This window comes from Pocillopora damicornis, chromosome 7 (assembly GCF_964200805.1).
Source record: "Pocillopora damicornis chromosome 7, jaPocDami1.2, whole genome shotgun sequence".
NCBI classification, from domain to species: Eukaryota; Metazoa; Cnidaria; class Anthozoa; order Scleractinia; family Pocilloporidae; genus Pocillopora; species Pocillopora damicornis.
The window spans coordinates 22,480,131-22,498,749 of record NC_142676.1 but is presented as its reverse complement, the minus strand read 5'-3'; the positions used below and the strand labels follow the sequence as shown (position 1 = coordinate 22,498,749).

The 18,619-nt window shown below is 38.6% G+C and overlaps 1 protein-coding gene and 1 pseudogene across 2 annotated transcripts in view; one reads left to right on the top strand and one right to left on the bottom strand.

The window, feature by feature from the left end:
- The first annotated feature begins 4,955 nt into the window (after positions 1–4,955).
- Positions 4,956–10,717, top strand: LOC149043153 (cysteine repeat modular protein A-like). Its single transcript, XM_089212750.1, has 6 exons — positions 4,956–5,129; positions 5,508–5,710; positions 6,356–6,481; positions 7,034–8,584; positions 8,893–9,289; positions 10,082–10,717. The coding sequence occupies exons 1-6, from the start codon at positions 5,089–5,091 to the stop codon at positions 10,170–10,172; spliced, it is 2,409 nt and encodes an 802-aa protein (XP_089068876.1). The 5' UTR covers positions 4,956–5,088; the 3' UTR covers positions 10,173–10,717.
- A 7,654-nt stretch (positions 10,718–18,371) lies between these two features.
- The window catches only part of LOC149043152 (uncharacterized), a 5,369-nt pseudogene continuing 5,121 nt past the window's right edge, over positions 18,372–18,619 (bottom strand). The window contains exon 2 of the transcript XR_016188866.1: positions 18,372–18,619. This exon is cut by the window's right edge and continues 832 nt beyond it. The product of XR_016188866.1 is annotated as an uncharacterized LOC149043152 (transcript).

The following is an 18,619-nucleotide window of genomic DNA, read 5'->3' as shown; positions in this document are numbered from 1 at the left end:
CAGCGAAAAAAACAATAGGAAGGGTTTAAGAAAAATATCGGGACAGATACTTTTTCAGAGGAATAACCGGCAACCGGAAAAAAATTAAATAATTCAAACTTTACATTAGTGATAATCGATCCATTAACTGACGCCAGGTTTTGCTTTTTTACTGAAATGAATCAATTTTCCTCAAACTTGATTAAGACGATATTCAATACAATGGGGTCACTCTCTCTGTTTTCTTTTCTGGTGCAATTTTTGTGCTGCTTCACAAATAACCTATACGATTATTTACCAAAGCAAACAACGAAAAGGCTAATTGATATGTTGATGTTTCCACAGATATCTATCGTCAAACAACATAACAAATCTACTTGAGAGATTGTTTGTCAACCCGACCAACTTGGGAGCCCTGTGCGTAGGAAAAAACGATGGTTATCTAGCTTATCTAATTAACTAATTAACTTGCAAGATTTTCTCAGTACTGACTGGTAGGCCTTTTTTTTTGGAATGACAAAAAACGCAAATAGATATGTTGATGTTTCCACTGAAAATTATCGTCTAACCAGTAACAAATCTACCTAAGAGATTGTTTGCCAACTTGACCAACCTGGAAACCCTGTGCGTTAAAAGTTGGCGGTTTTTTATTTAGTGCAGGGGAATTTGCGGATTATGCAACGCGTATGGAAAACCTTCAGCTCTTGGATGAAATTTAGCTTGGGTGCAGCTAAAACTCTAAGTGGATTCAGCAAGAAATCGTTAATATCATTGTCCTAACAGCTATCAAAGGGAGTATATAGGGTATCAACAAAATACTGCTGCATTTTGATGTTTCCACAGGTATCTACCATCAAACCATATAGAAAATCTACCTGAGGGATTGTTTGTCGACTTGATCAACTTGAGAAATCTGTGCGTTGAAAGGTTATCTAGCTTAGGAAGTTAACTTGGGAGGTTTTCTCAGTAATGGCTGGCAGGCCTTTACTTTTTCGTTGAGGACAGGAACGGGGATTCAAATTTTATGACAGTAGCTCTGCGTCTTTCTTATTTTTTTCCGTTTTTTCGTCTTTTTTTCGTTTTGTGAATGAAAATGTTTTATTTCATCGACTCATCATTTTTGTTTGTTTGTAGAAAGCAGTTCACACTTAAGGTGGTTGGTAACAGTTTTCCCAAACTCCAACCGGCTATTTTCAGATATTCTCCTCCCTTCCCCGCCCCCCTACCCCCTCCCCCCTCCTCCGCGAAAAAGTTCAAACTGGATTTCTCAATTTCATTGGAATGTTCATAGCGATTGTTATGCCACACTCACTATTTCAAATGTCAATCTTTTGATCAAAGCCTGAGTGAGACTCGTTTGAATGCGAAGGAAGAAAGTTAGTTTTGAGCGCTTTGAATATACATGTAGCCGGCGAGAGCTTAAGAATATTGTGGCCAGCTTCTTTAAGAAACTTGAATTTGAACTAATCACGAATCTTCGAAGAGTGCAAATTGTCCTAAGGTTAGTAAGTTATTTTATTTGCATCAAATTCTTAAAATTTTAACAGGGATCTATCTTTCAACTCTATTACCTCTCTACCTGGCTTATCGAGTTCTGGGAAACTGGAATTCCTGTAAGCACTAGCAAATACCAATCATGTGCAATTTTCCTTCCGTGGTAGAATGTCGACCATCAGGTCTCGAGTGGAATACTCACATGGATTCATTTACTTTGTTCGAATTTACTATTTTATTTATTAACCGACCCATTGGTTCATGATTTTTAAACATCTACAGTCGACTTCTAATAAGTTGAACACTTGCTAAGTTGAACACTTGCTAACTTGAACCTTGCGGTCAAAGGAACTATTTCTCAAGGAAAGTGTGAGAAACAATGGATCCAGCTCTAATCAGAAGATTTGTGAAAACTGTTATTTTGACCAACATCTTTTCTTGAACCTTCGTCTTGTTGTGTTTTGGGAAGCTTATCGAATTTTTTATCACAGCTGCACTGCGTTATGTTCAAAATACGCGAGTAATAAAGTGTAACGATTTTAGAAATCTATTTAGTACATGTGCCTGGTGAATTTGCAAAAATTGTATCACTGCTTGTATAAATTAAGTCTCCTTGTTGAGCTCGCCTGCATCACCTGATTTTTTAAGAAAAAAATTTCCTAACCTTTTTTTATATAGGCCCATAGTAGGCTTTTGTGTGTATATTGGTCATATATTTTGACTATAATAACCTTGATTGTCCTATGTAATCGTTTCTACAGGGATTTTTCTTGGAATCAACTTACCTTCTTCCCCGGCAATGTGTTTGGTGTGCCTTTCAATTCACTGCGCAAAATGTTGGTGGCTCAATTTATTTTTTTTCTCTTGATTAATTTCTTTACTTCTTTTCATTGGTTTGTGCGATTTAATAACAACAAAATTCCCGCTTCAAAGTAAGTTAAGTTACAGATGGAGATGGAACATGTCTTTGAAGGCTTTTACCTTGAAGGCTTCAAAATACACATTTAAATGATAATAAACGCCTGTTATTAAAAGACAAACGCTCAGCCCATCAGTTTAATCATACCAACGAAAGCGCAAAGTAGTGTATTATTTTTTTAGCCTTCGTCAAAAACACTCTAATAATAATACACTGCTATTCAGCAAATGCAGTTTAAAACTCAGATTTGATAAAGGTATGTACTGTTGTCCTTCATAGTCAAGTTTCCTATCGGTCGTTTAACTACCTTTTAATGCGTTTGAAAGGAATGCAAATCAGTTTTGCCTTTCAAGCAATGAAACACAAACAACTTCGTTTTTTAATGCAATTTTCTATCAGACACTTTCTCGTCTCTGACAAAAATAGTCTTGTAGTTCATTTCCTTCAGTGAGTGTCTTGCCGTTTCGGTTAGCTTCCTCAACAGGAACCATTTGAGGAGAATTCCCTCCGGAGCCTTTTATAATGTGACCCATTTAGATCTACTGTGAGTATTTTTAACAGTCATTCCATAAGCTCAACTACTGAAGAAAAAAAGGGTTTGGATGTACGTAGAATCGGATAGACCATCACAAAGGCAGCGGCTAAAAAAGGTTGCACGTAAAATTTTGCGGCAACGGAAAAGGTTTAGATGAACTCTGATGCAACCCAGTTTTCTATCACAGAGTTGACGAGTTTCATTCCCAAATTTGTCCTCACTTTTATGGAATCAAGGAGCTCGTTCATTGCCTGTTTTTGCTGCCGTAAAGCTTAGTGGCCAGTAAGCTTAACATGCTTCTGAGTATTGGTGCGTTTTACAGTTCATTGACGCAACAGCGTGCGTTTAAGACCTTCTTGATAAAATAAAATTTTAGATAAATGAAGTGCGGTCGATTCAGCATAGGATTGGATGTTTTTTCTTTGCGTAATAAAATCCATTCTATAATTCAATCCGCGAACAACGTATGGTGGCTTGGCTCACAGTTCTGATTTGCATTTACTCGTTTCCATTCTATCAAATGGTTGCTATTTAACTTCATATCTTGCAGCTTCAATACCGAAGTGAGTCTCGATTATCGCATGAGATCGCGGCCATGTGTGTCTGTCACTCCAAGATGGCGTCGAATCGCATATTTACACGCAAATTCAGGATTAATATCAACTGTGTTGCAGAAATTGGCCTTGTCAATGACCGACTCAGGCAATTTCTAAAAACACGCATACTATTTTAATCCTTAATTTTACTCGTGACTACTTCCAATTTTCTTCCTGAATTTATAAAGCTGTTAATAAAATCCTCTTTACCGGCATAATAAAATCCAATCCTTCTTAGCAGGTACTGTCCATGGCCAAAAGTAAAGTACGCTAGAAAACTGTCACATACAACAAACTGATTTATGCATACGCTACAAGGCCAGCAGTCGGGCATGGTCGGCAGTCAAGCAGAATTTTTTTTTTAAATTTATGTGAAATGTTCTTTAAAACCTCATCAGAGAACCAAGTAATTGATTGGAATTGTGAGATTTTTCTACAAGATTACAAAATACCCTAAATTGGGTCGAAAAGTGCTAATTTTGGTCTCCACAGAATACCGATTAATTTTATAATAAATATGGTAGGACAAAATCAAGACCTTAGCAACCGTCATTTTATAGAGGGTGTCCGATGAATATCGGATTCGTTACAATTTTTTTCGTAGAAATATTCCACTGTGATTTTAACTGCCACAGATTTATCGTTCTCCGTTTTTTCCCCTAGATTATTATCTGATAATCCTCTTGAGATTATCGAGCCGGAGGCCTTTCGCCTTGAGTCCCTCAGCGTGAAATTTTCTCTGTAGGTTTTAATTTTTTAGAATGATATTCCATCCAGGTGTTACTCATTCAAGGACTTCTACAAGTTTAATATTTGTTGATCAGATCATGAAGGAGGACTGAAAACCGATGAAAACGAGAAAAACAAAATCTGATCACATATATCGCCAAGTTAAGGACTGAAGTGCATTGAACCTGTGCCAAATCTGTAGTAAGATGATCTTAGCTCTTGTTATTCTTCTCCCATTTTACAGCTTTCTCCTCCGGACGACGTTAAAGACATTAACATCTTCCTCATTCGCAGGCCTCCACCCTATGAATTTCAAACTGTGACGTATCCGATATAATCAAACGTTCAGCATTTGCACTAAGTAGCTAAAACGATAACCAACAAACATCATTGCAATAGTGGCCGGTGATAATTTGTTCTATCTTTTTTGAGGAGTTTTTAATAACAATGACATTTTCTAAAAATTGAAATTATCATTTTATGGGCTGCAACAATACTCACCTTATGGAGCAACATTAAGCGCTGATAAATACTGTCTTCAAACTCAAATGATTTCCATTTATTGAGTACGAGATAGGGTATGAAAAGTTTAAGAGTTCGTTCCTTAATAAAATCTCCCCTGCTCCCTAACATATGATGCCGAGCCCATGAGTATATAAGTTGATGCTTTCAGGAAAAAAAACAAGACACATCAAAACAAAAAACAACATAAAACAAGTAACTTTTAGAACTTAAGATAGCTAATGTTGATTTATTTCAGTTAAATTTAGATTTTCAGCCGATAGACATTGTTTAATTTCCGTTGCAGTGTTGCAAGGAATAGAACAGCTAGAACCATGTATTATTCCATTCCAAGAGGGAAAGTCACAATTTACTTGTCAGTATAAGATGAATGTTTTGATAGCGTACAAGCATAACATCATTTCACATACAAAGTAGTTTTGATATGTAACTTTAATTTAGTACAAGCAGCTGAGCAAGGGAGAGTAGGAATATTTAAAAAGACTTAACATTCAAATGTAGGATTTTTGGACCCTTACTATACCGATCTGAGAGAAAAAGCAGAACGTTTAAATTAGAAGTAGTAGAAATTATATATGAATCAATTACCAGCGTCATCGGCATCAGTGTCTGGTATAGTCTGATAAAGTCAAGACTGATATAGTCACGCAAGCTTAAGCAATGATATATATATATATATGTAAATATACTACAATATTTCCAAAAATTCTTCTGTTATCATTTTCACTCTTAGGAACTCTCTTTATTCCTACGATGAAGCTATTGTCGTTGAACGTTACAGTAATGAACACAAATCCTTTCAGCCAGCACTACTCAGTATGGGTTTCCGCACCGTAACTGAAAACAAGTCACACGTTGTATTTCTCCCATGTCCTTTGGGATCATTTTCGAAGTCTCTGGGGACAAGAAGCTGGAAGTGCGTTGATTGCTCTCCTGGTATGTTATAGTTTGGACGTTTGTAAGAACCCGATGTAGCTTAGGCCACTGTAAGAAACGGTGAAAGCGATTCATTTCTTGATACATGTGTCTAGGAATGACCATCTTATGAACCTATTCATGCTTGTATATGTACAATATTGCCACAGCAGTTTTTCGGGGGAAGCTTTAATGCTCAAAGTCCACTGGGGTCGTTCTATCTTAAGAGTCAATAACCACACCAATATATTTTGAATAAAACCTAAAGGGCTACAAAAGTGAAGGGAAGTAAAAGCTGTCTCAATGTATGCCGCCGGTACGAGAGAGGATTCAGATTTCAGTATATAAATGAAAAAAAGCCTCTGTCCCAAGTATCAACTATTTCCTCTACCAATTAAACTGAAATTAATAAAAAATTTGTAAAGTAAACCATGATTGTTGGTGATGGGAGAAAAGTTCCACAGAAGCAGCTTTGCAGGGTAGCTTTATTAGAAGGTTAACTATTTGTTTTCGAAGGCTCAACCTTGAAGCTGGTAAAATAAAAAAACATGGAGAGAGGTGGGGGTACGTTGATGATTTATATTTTTATTTTCACATATACTCAAAATGCACTTGAAACCATGCACTCATTACCTCAACTGGAACTTTGAAATGTTTATCCTTCAGGTGGTTTTTACTCCGACACTCTTGGTTATGTTGCAGACGGCTGTAAGAAATGTCCAAATGGTTCTTATGTGGCATATGACAAAAAACCTGGAAAATCTGTACTGGACTGCAAGACATGTCCTGACGGTAGTAACCAAACATGTGCTTTTTGACGTCACCAAAGGGTTTTAAGCTATAAGTGTGTATACACATTATCAAATGCTATCTTGAAGCTTGGAAAGAATGAGGAAAAATGATTTGAATTAGAACAGCCGTATTTATCGTTAGAAACAAACCTAGCACTTAGGCAAGAATCGAATGTCGCGATACCCTTCCCTGTGTTAGTTTCATTTTGTATGGTTGGTTTGATGATCTTTTTTTTTTTTTTTTCAATTTAAGGGTGCTATTTGACGCCCTAAGGTTTATAGGTGACCCTATCAGTTGATCTTCCCCTCAATCAATATTTGCAAGAACATCGGGTCTCAAAGTCCGGGAGAGAATCCTTTCCACCCAGCGCTGATAAATAATACGAAAACGAGGTTCAAGACTTTGAGCCTACTTTTTTTTTCAATGATAATTAAATATGATAATAGCAGCCATCATTAGTCTAGCTGGTGTTTAGAGCTCAAGCGTCAGCTAACTGAGGGTAGGAGTGAGTAAGATTTGATTGATTAATAATGCAATCTTGGATTTTTACAGGAACGGAAACCGACTTTTTCGCTGGACATCGTGCTTGTCCCTGCTTGAAAGGACATTACCGAACTCATCTCTTTGACAAGTGTGTTACATGTGGCCGAAGCGGGCTGCTATGCCAAGATGAGTACGCCTCACTAAAACCTGGCTTTTGGTGGCAATGGCGGAACGAGTCCTATAAACATCGCTATGAATATTTCATGAAAAATCTCGCCCGGGAGCTACCTGCATTGGATGATTTCTCAGTGCAGTATCCTTATGCAATACCAACACCATACAGATGTCAGGTAGAGGAGTCTTGCAAAGGTGGTTTGGACTCACCATGCGCAGAAGGCTATCAAGGTCCGCTTTGCGCTGTATGCAATCCAGGGTACCACAAACAATTTCACTCTTGCGAAAAATGTCCTTCACGGGCTTGGATTGTAGGACAACTCTCTCTCATTGCTGCTATTATAGCGATATTTTTGGCCCTTTTAGTTTGGAGAAAGCAAAATAATCTTTCAAAGGACCGGGGACTCTCTCGTTTTGACAATTTGTTGTCAAAGCTTAAGATCTTGATTGGTTTTTATCAAGTTACTCATGGCTTGCTAGATGTGTTCTCGTTCATTGAATGGCCAGATTCATTGCAGGTTGTGTCCAAGTATTCAGGAATTTTACAGATGAATTTGCTTCAGGTAGCACCGGTTCACTGCCTTAATCACAATTTACACGTGGATGCCTTTGGAGATTTTTTTGTGCTCTTGTCAATGAATGCCATGGTTATTGTTGGTTCGTGTGTGATCTATGGTTTTTGGTCTATGATGATCTCAAGAAAACAGGGACTGGAGGAGGACGAAAGGGCAAGCAAAATTACACAAGGGAAAGTTCTTCTTTACAGAAACGCTTTTTTCTTCCTGTACGTGACATACCTAAGCACCTGTTCGAGGACAGCCAGTGTTATGCCGTTCGCATGCCAGAAACTCTGCAAAGATAAAAAAGAAGAGCTATGTGACGAATACCTTAAAGTAGATTACAGCATACAATGCCAAGGAGCAAATTACAATCATCTTGTGATCGTCGCCTATGTTTCAGCTGCATACATCCTTGCTTTACCTGCTCTTTCTCTCGTCGCACTTTGGAGGCATCGGCGAACAATCATAACCAAGAAAGACAGTGATAGTAGCTCTGATCCAGAAGTTGTTGACGGATTGCGATTTCTCTTCGAAAATTACAAACCTTGTTCTTGGTACTGGGAACTGATTGAAATGTCCCGCAAATTCATTCTTACGTGCGGCCTCATTCTCGTGGGTCAAGAAAGCAGATCCTTCATTGGATTGGCCTGGGTTGTTGCCGGTATGTATGCAGTGCTTTTCTGCTGGATCAAACCCATGCAAGACACTTTTGAGAACAGACTGATGTCCACTTCTCTTGCCGTTACACTTGTAAATCTGGGTATCGGTGCTGTGAGCAGAATTCCGACTGAGAACATATTAAACATGGCGGACCATCACAAGGACGCTTTGGCAATGAAAATACTGATTATTGGGGCGAATACGTTGGTGATTGGCCTCCTTGTTGGTAAGATAAACATCAAAGAAACTCAACTGCAACTTTTATATGTTACTTTGTGTTGTCCGAAATATTAACCACAGTAGTGTCATATCATTCACATTAAAGGTAGCCTTATCGTATCTCGAGTTTATTTGAACAGCAACTAACCATTGAAATAAAACGCACAATAAGAGTTTAGTCTATAGAGCTCAATTTATTTGGTTAAAAATTGAAACTACGTTACAGGCTTCTATGGTTTGTAATTCCACACCTTACAAGATTTTTACAGTTAAACAGAGAGAGTTTAATTCTCTGATCAATCATTTTCTTCCTAGTTCAGTACTTGGCATACTTACATCAGGTCTTCAAAGAGTGGCGCAAAAATCCAAAATGGTCCTTGTCTTGCTGCCTAGCCTTGCTTCTTCCACTTAATGACCTACAAGGCGAGATACGTGGGATGGTTGGCAAAAACATGCTTAAAACACAACTTCAGTCAGGGATCATTGGAAAGCCCTCCATTGCAGCCAGTGCAAAAGATACTGGAGCATTGAGTTTTTCTCCAAGCCACGAAGACAGGGAAAGACAAGAAAGAAGTTCAGTAAAATCCAGAGTGACTAGATGCAGCAACACTAAATGTGACCGTGGGACTCAAACAGAAATAATCGCACCGGCATCTGCCGCTACCGCTGAACATGCACAAGTATCATGGAAAGCGTGCCAGCAGATAACCATGTGAGTACATGGCTAGTAATTCCTGTTTTCGTTTGTTTGTTTGTTTTTGTGTTTTGGGTGATGGCGATGTTGTTTCAGAGACAACGTCCACTAAACTGGTCTAGTAAATTTCTTGAGAAGCGTCCCTGCTAAAGATAGACATTTGAATAAGATTCTCCGCGACCTGGCTCTACAAAAAAAGGTCATCCTACCTAAGCTGATATGGGTGGTGCAAAGTCGTCTCCCCTACTCTTAGCATTGACCTACATGTTATAATAATGACGGGTTGAAGTAAATATGCAACGTATGCAACTTCTTCCAGACTATAGGCCGACTGACCTCTTTATTTCGTTCGTGAAAGAGAGGTACAAAAGTGAAATTTTTTTTACACTTGTACATCTTTAGGATCTGCCAACCTGTATTCTTGGTTAGTCGTAGACATACGATATGTTTGAGATCCTTCATTTGATTCATAAGAGAAAATATAATGGACTCTCTAATTTGTGACATAGATTCTATTGCTAGACATTTTCAAGGCTTGTCTTTCTTTTGGGAGGCATTGAGAATGAGCACCTACGTACGCTGGCCAGTTACCGTGCATTTTTCTTCGCTGTTTTTGTCACATATGCTACAACCTAAATGCACTTTAATTACTTTATATGTTTATGTAAAAGAGACCCAAGGATCCAATCGCTCTGACAAATGGCTAACGCTCGAAACGTCAGCCTTTAAACTCTTTACAGTGGCCAATTTACGTTTTCAACTCGGTTGATAGCACTAACTCACCCTTTGAAAAATTGCTCCTGTTTTCAGGACTCGTTACTCTGTCCATCACACACCACTTGCTGAAGCAGAGGAAGCCACTTCAAAAGACGAAAAGACAGACAGGAATAATGGAGAATAAAGAACACATCAAGAAATATTATTGCATTTAGCATACAAAGCAACGCATCCTCTTTCCTTTAAAATATTTAATAGAATAGCGAGAGCAGATATGTTCAGGCGAAACATGGTTTTAATGATTAACTCTATTAACGTTTTTGGGGTATTATTTGCTCCTATTGACATATAATACTCGCATTAATTATAGCATTAGATGTTTCCTTAATGAAGGCATCGTTCCGATTTACACAAATCCACACTCTATAGAATAATCAGATATGCACGTGATATTCCCGTTTGAAAACGGGCTGCACCGGTTTTGAACAAACTACGTTGTCATTATTATCAGTTTCATATTAGCAGAGGTAGTGCATGAAGAGGCAATATTCATAAATATAGCTATAAGCTAATAACAGTGATACTGATACAGTTTTGGTTTAATTCATTATTAAACGGGTACTCTTTAGTTTGTAGACATGCTTGTTCAGGAGGACAGCAGCAAGACATGAAAAATATAGTACCTCGCTTCGTTCGTGATTTTAATAAAGTTTTAGCACAAATATTATGTCATTTGCTTTGGTGCTACGTGTGGAATCCCCTTGCCCCTTTCGAAAAACCACATGATATTTAACTCAGTTATCTCAAATGTAAATACTTTTAGGGTGGAAATAACTAGGTAACCTCTAATTATTCCCCGTTGACTGCCAATTAACTTCCGATGAGGAGGGGAAGGGTGGTCATAATAGTATTATACAGCCTTATGGAGGATGAGGCATATTTTGTCATGACACAACTAAAATTCTCTAGCTTAAATGTGAACTTCACATATTTTCAGTCAAACGTGGACAGTAACTTTGATAGCTGTTATCAATATTTTATTTCCTTCATATGGCAAACAAAAAAATCCGACCCCCTCAAATGAAGATTAAATATTAAAGCCTGAGAAAATATATTACAAATCAATTTAAAAAAGATTTCGTCGAGGATAGAAACACATCAGAGACACGGCTGAAATTGAACAATTAATGTGAGTGAGAATATCAAGGACATATCCGAAAGGCGTGATAGATTTACGTCTGTGGAAACACTCCTTAAAATTGATTTTATGTATTACATGAAACATGCCACGATGAAACACACTCTGGTTAAGATGATTGCTGATTTCTTGAGTGTAGCGTTTTTCCATTTATCGGTTTCAAAATAAAGACAAAAACTATTCTTGAATTTCCCACCCGTGCTGCAAGCTGAGAAATGAAGAGAAACCAGTTTGACATTTGAGAAACAATCATTTCCTCGTAAACTGAGTTTTATATACACTTCACACGCACAAATATATATTTTGGACTCTTGGGCGTTAGCTTCGCCTGCTAAACTGATGTGACCGTTCACAGTCATTTGCTAGAGCGTTCGTTTGCGCTTAAATGTTCTTTTCGAAATCCTGCAAGTACGTGCATCTGTGGTGAAGATCGACTTCACAGATAGATAAATCCACTATTTAAAATCCTTCAAAAAGTTGTTTAACAGAAAATAATTCTTAATTGAAATGTTGGGATTTTCCTCATACCGCAATTTCAAAAACTGTAATAAACTGAACCCTTTAAAAAGGAAGCCATTTCACAGGTCGATATTAAACAGAACTTAGATAACATATTAATTGTCAGAGAGATGGGGCGTAAACGACCTAATTAACGCCCCGGGCGTCTTTTAAATATAGTACGATAAGAGGGGGAGGGGTTTGGTATTATTACCTAACAGGTGTTTTTATAGGAAGGTATTTATTGACGTTTAACATTAAAATTCAACTGTAATGACAGTATATAACGTGCAACTATAAAATTACAAGAAAAAAAGGGGAATATAAAACCGTCAGTTTTCAATTTTAATGCCCCTGAGGTTCGTTGCACTCATTAGCCTCATCAATGTCCGAATCTCTGTAGAACGTCACCCTTGCTACTCTGCTGCATATCAATATTGAGAGGTATTTCGAAAACATTTAAAATTTCTATGGGGCATTAATTAGATATAAATTCGAGGGAAGGTGTTCATTAATTTCGGCTATTAAAATAACCTGTGGGTGATGTGAGGACAGCCCCGGTTGTTTTGAAGGTGAATGCAATGTACTTCACACGCATGTAGCTAAAAAAGAGAATGCTATCATTTTAAACTGATGTTACGCCGTTATTTGAACCAAATGGTATGAGTAACAAAAGAGAAATGATAGAACCATCATGACGACACCTGTGATCGCAACGACTAACTAATTTCATCTCTCAGCGAAATAGAATCAGCAATGATCGCCCAGACATAAAACCTGCTACCCGAAGTCAAGGAAGAACTTTCGTTTACTGTAAAGCAAGTTATACCAAACATTTATGCCTGGAGGGCTCACATAGTACGCTCCTCAAATCAAGATGCTGCAAGGATCGATATCCTCGAGTCATTAGAAGAGTCATCAGTGCTAGTTATACTGGGCTATGAAATATTTGCCGAGAAAATACCGAGAAAGCCAAACCGGTTGGTTTGGCAAACGTGGCATTACTTGGCACACCAGCGTAGCCTTTTGAAAGGTTAGCGAACGTCTTCAAATGCTAACCTTCGCTCACATCTTCCAGAGGTGCACTCAAGACAGCTGTGCGGTCCTCGCTATCGGACGTTATTAAACAACTCAAGACCATCATGCCAGATCTGAAGACAGTCAGTTATAGCCAAGACAACGCTGGCCGCTACCATAGCGGGTCTACCATAGTCTGAGCAAACGTGGTAGGAAAAGAGTTGGGCGTAGCGATCAAACGATTGGATTTTTCAGATCCCCAGTGTGGAAAAGGAGCTAGTGATCGTAAGGCAGCCTTAATAAAGTCACACATGCACATTCACTTAAACTCTGGCAACGATATCGAGAAGCTCGCGCAGATGGTTGAGGCTATTCTTTCTTCCGGTGGAGTGGCATCCGTAAGTGTCACCTGCTACGAGTCTATCACAAGCCCTCCGATGGTCACTTGCAAAATTGATGGTGTGAGTAAACTCTCAAATACAGAGCTCACTATAGAGGGAATCCGTGTATGGAGAGCATACGGTGTGGGACCTGGGAAACTGATATCTGCTCCGAAGGCTGAGATCCCATGACCAGATACTCTGCCGTCAATGGTAGTATAATCCTGGCGTACCCAAGCTCTTTCTACTCCGTCGTGAGAGGGCGGACTACCACAACACATCCAAGTGAAACCCATGCCACCAGAGACCAGACGGAAACCGACGAAGAGCCTGCAACAGCAAACGAGGCACTGTTTACATGCCCAGAAGAAGGATGTAGTAAGTCATTCCTGAAGCACTCCTACATGATGTAACACTTAGACTGTGGCAAACACCAACGTGCGCTAGAGCATGAGACGCTTTTTGACAAAGCTGCATTAGAGTATGCAGAGCACCTAGAGGGACAGCCAACGCTGGTACCGGTTGTCGGAGCAGTCAGCTCGCCCGTAAGTGACACAAACAGACAGGTAATGGGCTAAGCACTTAAGTCAGGTGAGTCACCCAAAACCAGAGGTCCTATCTGACTGCAAAGTTTAGAATTGGAGAGGAGAAGTAAGGCAGATCCAGCTGCGGTTGCACGATCAATGATGTGTGCCAAGGATTCGACTGGCAACGTGTTGTTTAAGAGTAACGAATTCCTGACCACTAACCAAATAGTAGGGTTTTTTTTCACGTCTTGCCTCGAAGAAAACCCTTGTGGATGACGAGCAGCAAGGCGATATCGAAGTTATTACACTTGAGGCCGGTTTGGACGAGATTGTCGGTGAGGCTGTCCGTGAGCTAACACCTAAACACCCAATTGTTTACGATGCCTACAATTCGTGAAAGCTGGCGTCCCAGAAGATGAGTGACTTTTCCATTGCTGTATTAAAGGACATTTTGAATTCTTTTGACGTTGACCTTTCAGATGTTATAGTTTGGCGCAACAAGCCCTACATCGAAAAGCTGCAGTCGCTTTGCGAGGAATACGCATGTCAGCGTTGAGGGATGAGTGGCTAAGCCAATATTAATTAATTGTTCTAACAGAACTTTCATTTAATCATGCTGTAAAGTTCGTCGGGAGCATGGGGAAAAAATCTTTGTCGCCGTCCTGTATACCCTCTAGGATTGTTAATGACGACGACTGATTATAATGAAGTGCGTTAATGAAATGTGCTTCTGAGATGGAAAAAAATGTTACTCTTGTTCTCACTCGATTCCGATTTTGTTCCAACAGCTGTCTCTGAAGCCTTTTAAGGTGAGACACGTGTCGCTAATATTGGAACCATTTATGTACTGATGTCGCAACCTTGTTCCCAGGGTTCCTCTTCTTCCCACCCCAATCTGAGAACTGGGTTGTCCATGTAATGAAATGGTCGCTATCGTTTTTCCTAAATATCGTCAATTTATTCGTTTCCTTGAAAGCCCTCTTAAATAGTTCAGCTAATGGCCCACAACACATAATTAGTAATTTAATGTTCTGTTTCCTTTTTTAGCTGCTTCTCGTTCCTCATGCAGTTAAAAACTCGGGGTCTAATAATCGCGTAATCATACTTTTTTCTATACGCTTTTGTAGTTCGATTGTGAAACGCCGCTTCCATGAAAAAGAAGAAAGAAAAATACACGAGTATAAGAGGTCGCAATGTTCACATTTGGGAAAACGTGTGTCGCTGTCTCAGTTTTCCATGCTTCTCAAAAGCATGAAAAAGTTCCCTGTGGACTCACTTGCTGACTGCTGTACATTCCCATTGCGTGTACTGATAATTTGGAAGTATATCTACATAATGGGACGTTAGATTTCGTCTATTTGTGTAGCTTCTTGGTATTTTGTTCTGCTTCTAAAAGATCATGACGTCCAGTGGCAAATTCAACTGCGTCACCTTTGCGTGACTTAACATATACGATCACAATTGCATAAGAGATTTCGGCAAAAATGGTGTTAGAATGCTGTAAAGAGCATTTTAGGAGAAACTGCTTTTAAACTCGAAACAAAACAAATTATTTTGATCTGTAAAGGCTCTTATAGGTTAGCATATCAAACTCTTTCCCCAGTACGACGAACATTTGTTTTTCTCGGTTCCAGGTGTACGCAACCACTAACCCCACGTAATGCGCATGCGCTCCGTTACGAATTTTCAAAATGGCGGACAGGTCAAAGAGGGAAATTAAAAAACACAAAGCGATTTTGCAGTGAATTCTCAACATACACCCTCGTTAGAAAAGCGAATCCACGGAAGAAAGACACAGAACTGCATGATATTGAGATCGATATGATATTAAATCGATACCGAGGGCCCGTTTAATTGCCTTCCGCCACGATTATTAGCTTTCTTGACAGCTTTCTGAAGGCAGAATACTTTCTTTCTGAAGACTTCTGATATGCGGCTATTGATTATTACACCTCGTATACCTGATTGCTCAAACACTTTGTTTACGATTGTTGAAAGGACCGACTCATGGTTCTCCGTCTTCGTCTTGACATTGCTTTGAAATAGTATAGACTAGTGAGCTGAAACGAAAAATTAATCAAGGAAGTTTACGAAAAATCCAGCAAACAAGCTTTAAAAAGGCATTTATTTAGACTTCATACTTCAACGAACTTCACAAATCTTACTTGTTTATCTTGTAAGTAAACGATGGCAGATTAATTCCCGAAGCGCTTTCTGAGTTTCCCGATCCCTCTCCTACTGCTTTCACGCTTACAAAACAGGAAAAATCAAAAGGAGGAAGATACAGCTGTTTTGAAACGCCATTTGACGAAGATAAATCTGCTTTTTGTTCGACACTTTAAATATCAAAACAAAGGAAATTTGTTCCTCTTTTTGATTCTGGCGGTACATTTTTAATTTGCACCTGCGTAAAAGAGATATCGCCCGAGACCCTTCGCTCGGTCGTGTTTTGATCAAAAACGCCTTGTTAATTTCACGCAACCGCTCGGAGAAAAGGTAAAAATGACGAGGGAAAAACTTTACCTTCAAGTTAGAAAATTAGCGAAATAGAAAGCCACAATATTATAGTTTAATATTTCAGAGGTACATTGAGTGCTTTTTCCGTAAAGAATCCGCACGATGGTAAAACATTCGAAAATTACACTCGATTTGAGTGGAGTGTTGAAGTGGGCGTGGTCACTACATTCATGTTAAGACTATTTGTACCCCATGAGTTTGATATGTGTAGAAAAAATAAGCTGGGAAAATTGAACAACCTCATGTAAGTTGATCCGGCTCAGGGTGATACTAATTTTAAATTGTCTACCCGAGATGGCTAATCTATTAGCGATAAAATACTCACGGAAATTACTGACGACCACATAAATTAATTAGAATGTAAAAATTGTATAATCGTTTGCTTACGGGTGTGGAGAATGTGCTATTTGTTGACTTCCGGTTGACACGCTTTTGTTGTGATAACAGCTATTTTAAGAGGCTTCCTACTCGGCGCTGGTAAAAAGCCCGAAACTAGTTTTTTCACCCCATTTTAGACCAGCATTTATTCTCATAAGAATACCAATTTCAAGTTATTCGATGTTTAACCGGGTACAAAAAAATGTCCCTTAAAAAAACACGCTAAATTACAAATTATTCGAAAGTGAATTGTAATTAATTTCATCGGCTTACCTTTAAATTTTATTCATTGGAGTAAGATTTAAGTCAAGTTACAAAGACTTCAATAGCAATGTTGAAAGCACGAAACGGTTCTTTCTATGATGCGAATCCAAAGGGGGATTTTTATGGGAAGGTACCAATCACGTATTTTTCGGATGCCTTTCACGACATTTTGGCTCATTACAGCTTTTTTTTATTTTATGGAAGTTTAGCAAGATATTACTAGAAAAACATCCTATCACGTTTCTTAAGCCACTATAGGGTATCTTCAGAGAAAATATGAAGAATTTTGATTTTATGAGAAGTGCCACGAATTTCCATTTTCGCTCGGTCTTAGTGGACATTCTCTCTTAAGCTTCCAGTCTAACTACATTATAAAGTTTTTCTTCTGTCTTCGCACCGCGGCCATTGCTATCGTTATTGTGGTGAGTAAATTGGAATGTAAAGTTATCACATATTTCATCCCCAGTGTCAGCGGTGACTTGAGTTTCGTTGAGAAAATTTTGTGGAGAAAACAAGATCAAAAGCCTGAAAATATTCCTTAATTTGGATAACTATGAGCAAAAAGATGTGAAAGTCGAGGCTCTTTGACGGACATTCTCGAAAACTTTACTTAGGAGTTATTATCAGAAGTTACGACCAACTTGGAAAGACCCTTCCATATTCCTCAGGAGCTACGGCTTTGCAATCAAGCGGACTAAGTCCCTTTGGAAGAAAAAGATTGAATCTATATTTTTGTCATTGTTGTCATGGTTCCTGTTTCAAGTTCCTGTAAACATACAATTGATCAACGCCACCATCCTTGTTTGATCTTTTTCTCAGCCTTTAAATAAATCAATTGGCAATGGACTTAGCTCTCCTTCGGTGAGGATACTCTCCGAAATAATTCCCAGATGTACACAAACTTAAGATTCGATTTCAATCGTGATTAGTTAAGTTTTCGTACTGTATTGCATTATGAGGTTTTATTCGCAATTGGAATCGCACAATCGATATTTGAACGGTGTTTGATCAAGTGACGTAAAACCAAGACTAAAGTAATTCCCCAAACGGAACAAAGTAAAAATTGCAAGGTTTACGAGAGCTGAAAGTAAACGCCACGATTAAAAACTGATTGGTTGATTGATTGGCAACAGCTTGCGAGTATGCCGTCAATATCAGCGCTTCTGCATAGGAGTTTCTTTGCCCACGACAAAGTAAGTATGAGGTCGTGAGAAAAAGGAAAAAACCGGGAAGGCAAGGGGTGCACGTGCTGCAGGGCAAACAATGAGGGCCAGCTCGCCTGCTCCTAGGTTACGATCGTATGAGTTTATAGACCAATCGCAGAGTGGAATGAGGCAAAAGCAATCCATCACGGTAATTAAGCTCAGGCACTCATTTGAAGATTACTGTGGGTTAGATTATATGATTTTGTCAAGGCCCACTCTTTCGAGTAAAATAATCCTAGGGATATGTCTCACTCGAATGGAGGAATGATTTAAAGTTACTGGATTGCTTTCATGCAAATGTGAACGAAGCCTCTTAACTGAAATAACGAAAAACATCCAGTGAACAAGTAAAGATCAGGATATACAGTTAGATATCAAATCTTCGACAAAATGTTTGAGACAACCTTAAATTTTATTTCATTTCTTAGATCACAGTTCATTGATTCGTTGGTTCCACTTCGTTACAATATAGATTGTTTAGTAGATAAAGTAGCATGCATATTTTGAACACAAAGGATGGAAATACAAGCTCTAAACACCTCTTTCTAACCGAGTTTGTAACTAACAGTACAGCCCGAGAAAAACGAGTTACTAAGATGTTCATTATATCTCCGGGTTCAAATAGTGGAGGTAGATTTCAATTTAAA

What these genes read in the sequence shown, in the direction of transcription:
- LOC149043153 (XM_089212750.1), top strand. Translation starts at nt 5,089, where the DNA reads ATGTATTATTCCATTCCAAGAGGGAAAGTCACAATTTACTT. An exon ending in GTGCGTTGATTGCTCTCCTG is followed by an intron (nt 5,711 to 6,355) that starts GTATGTTATAGT and finishes TTTATCCTTCAG; the next exon opens with GTGGTTTTTACTCCGACACT. An exon ending in CTGCAAGACATGTCCTGACG is followed by an intron (nt 6,482 to 7,033) that starts GTAGTAACCAAA and finishes GGATTTTTACAG; the next exon opens with GAACGGAAACCGACTTTTTC.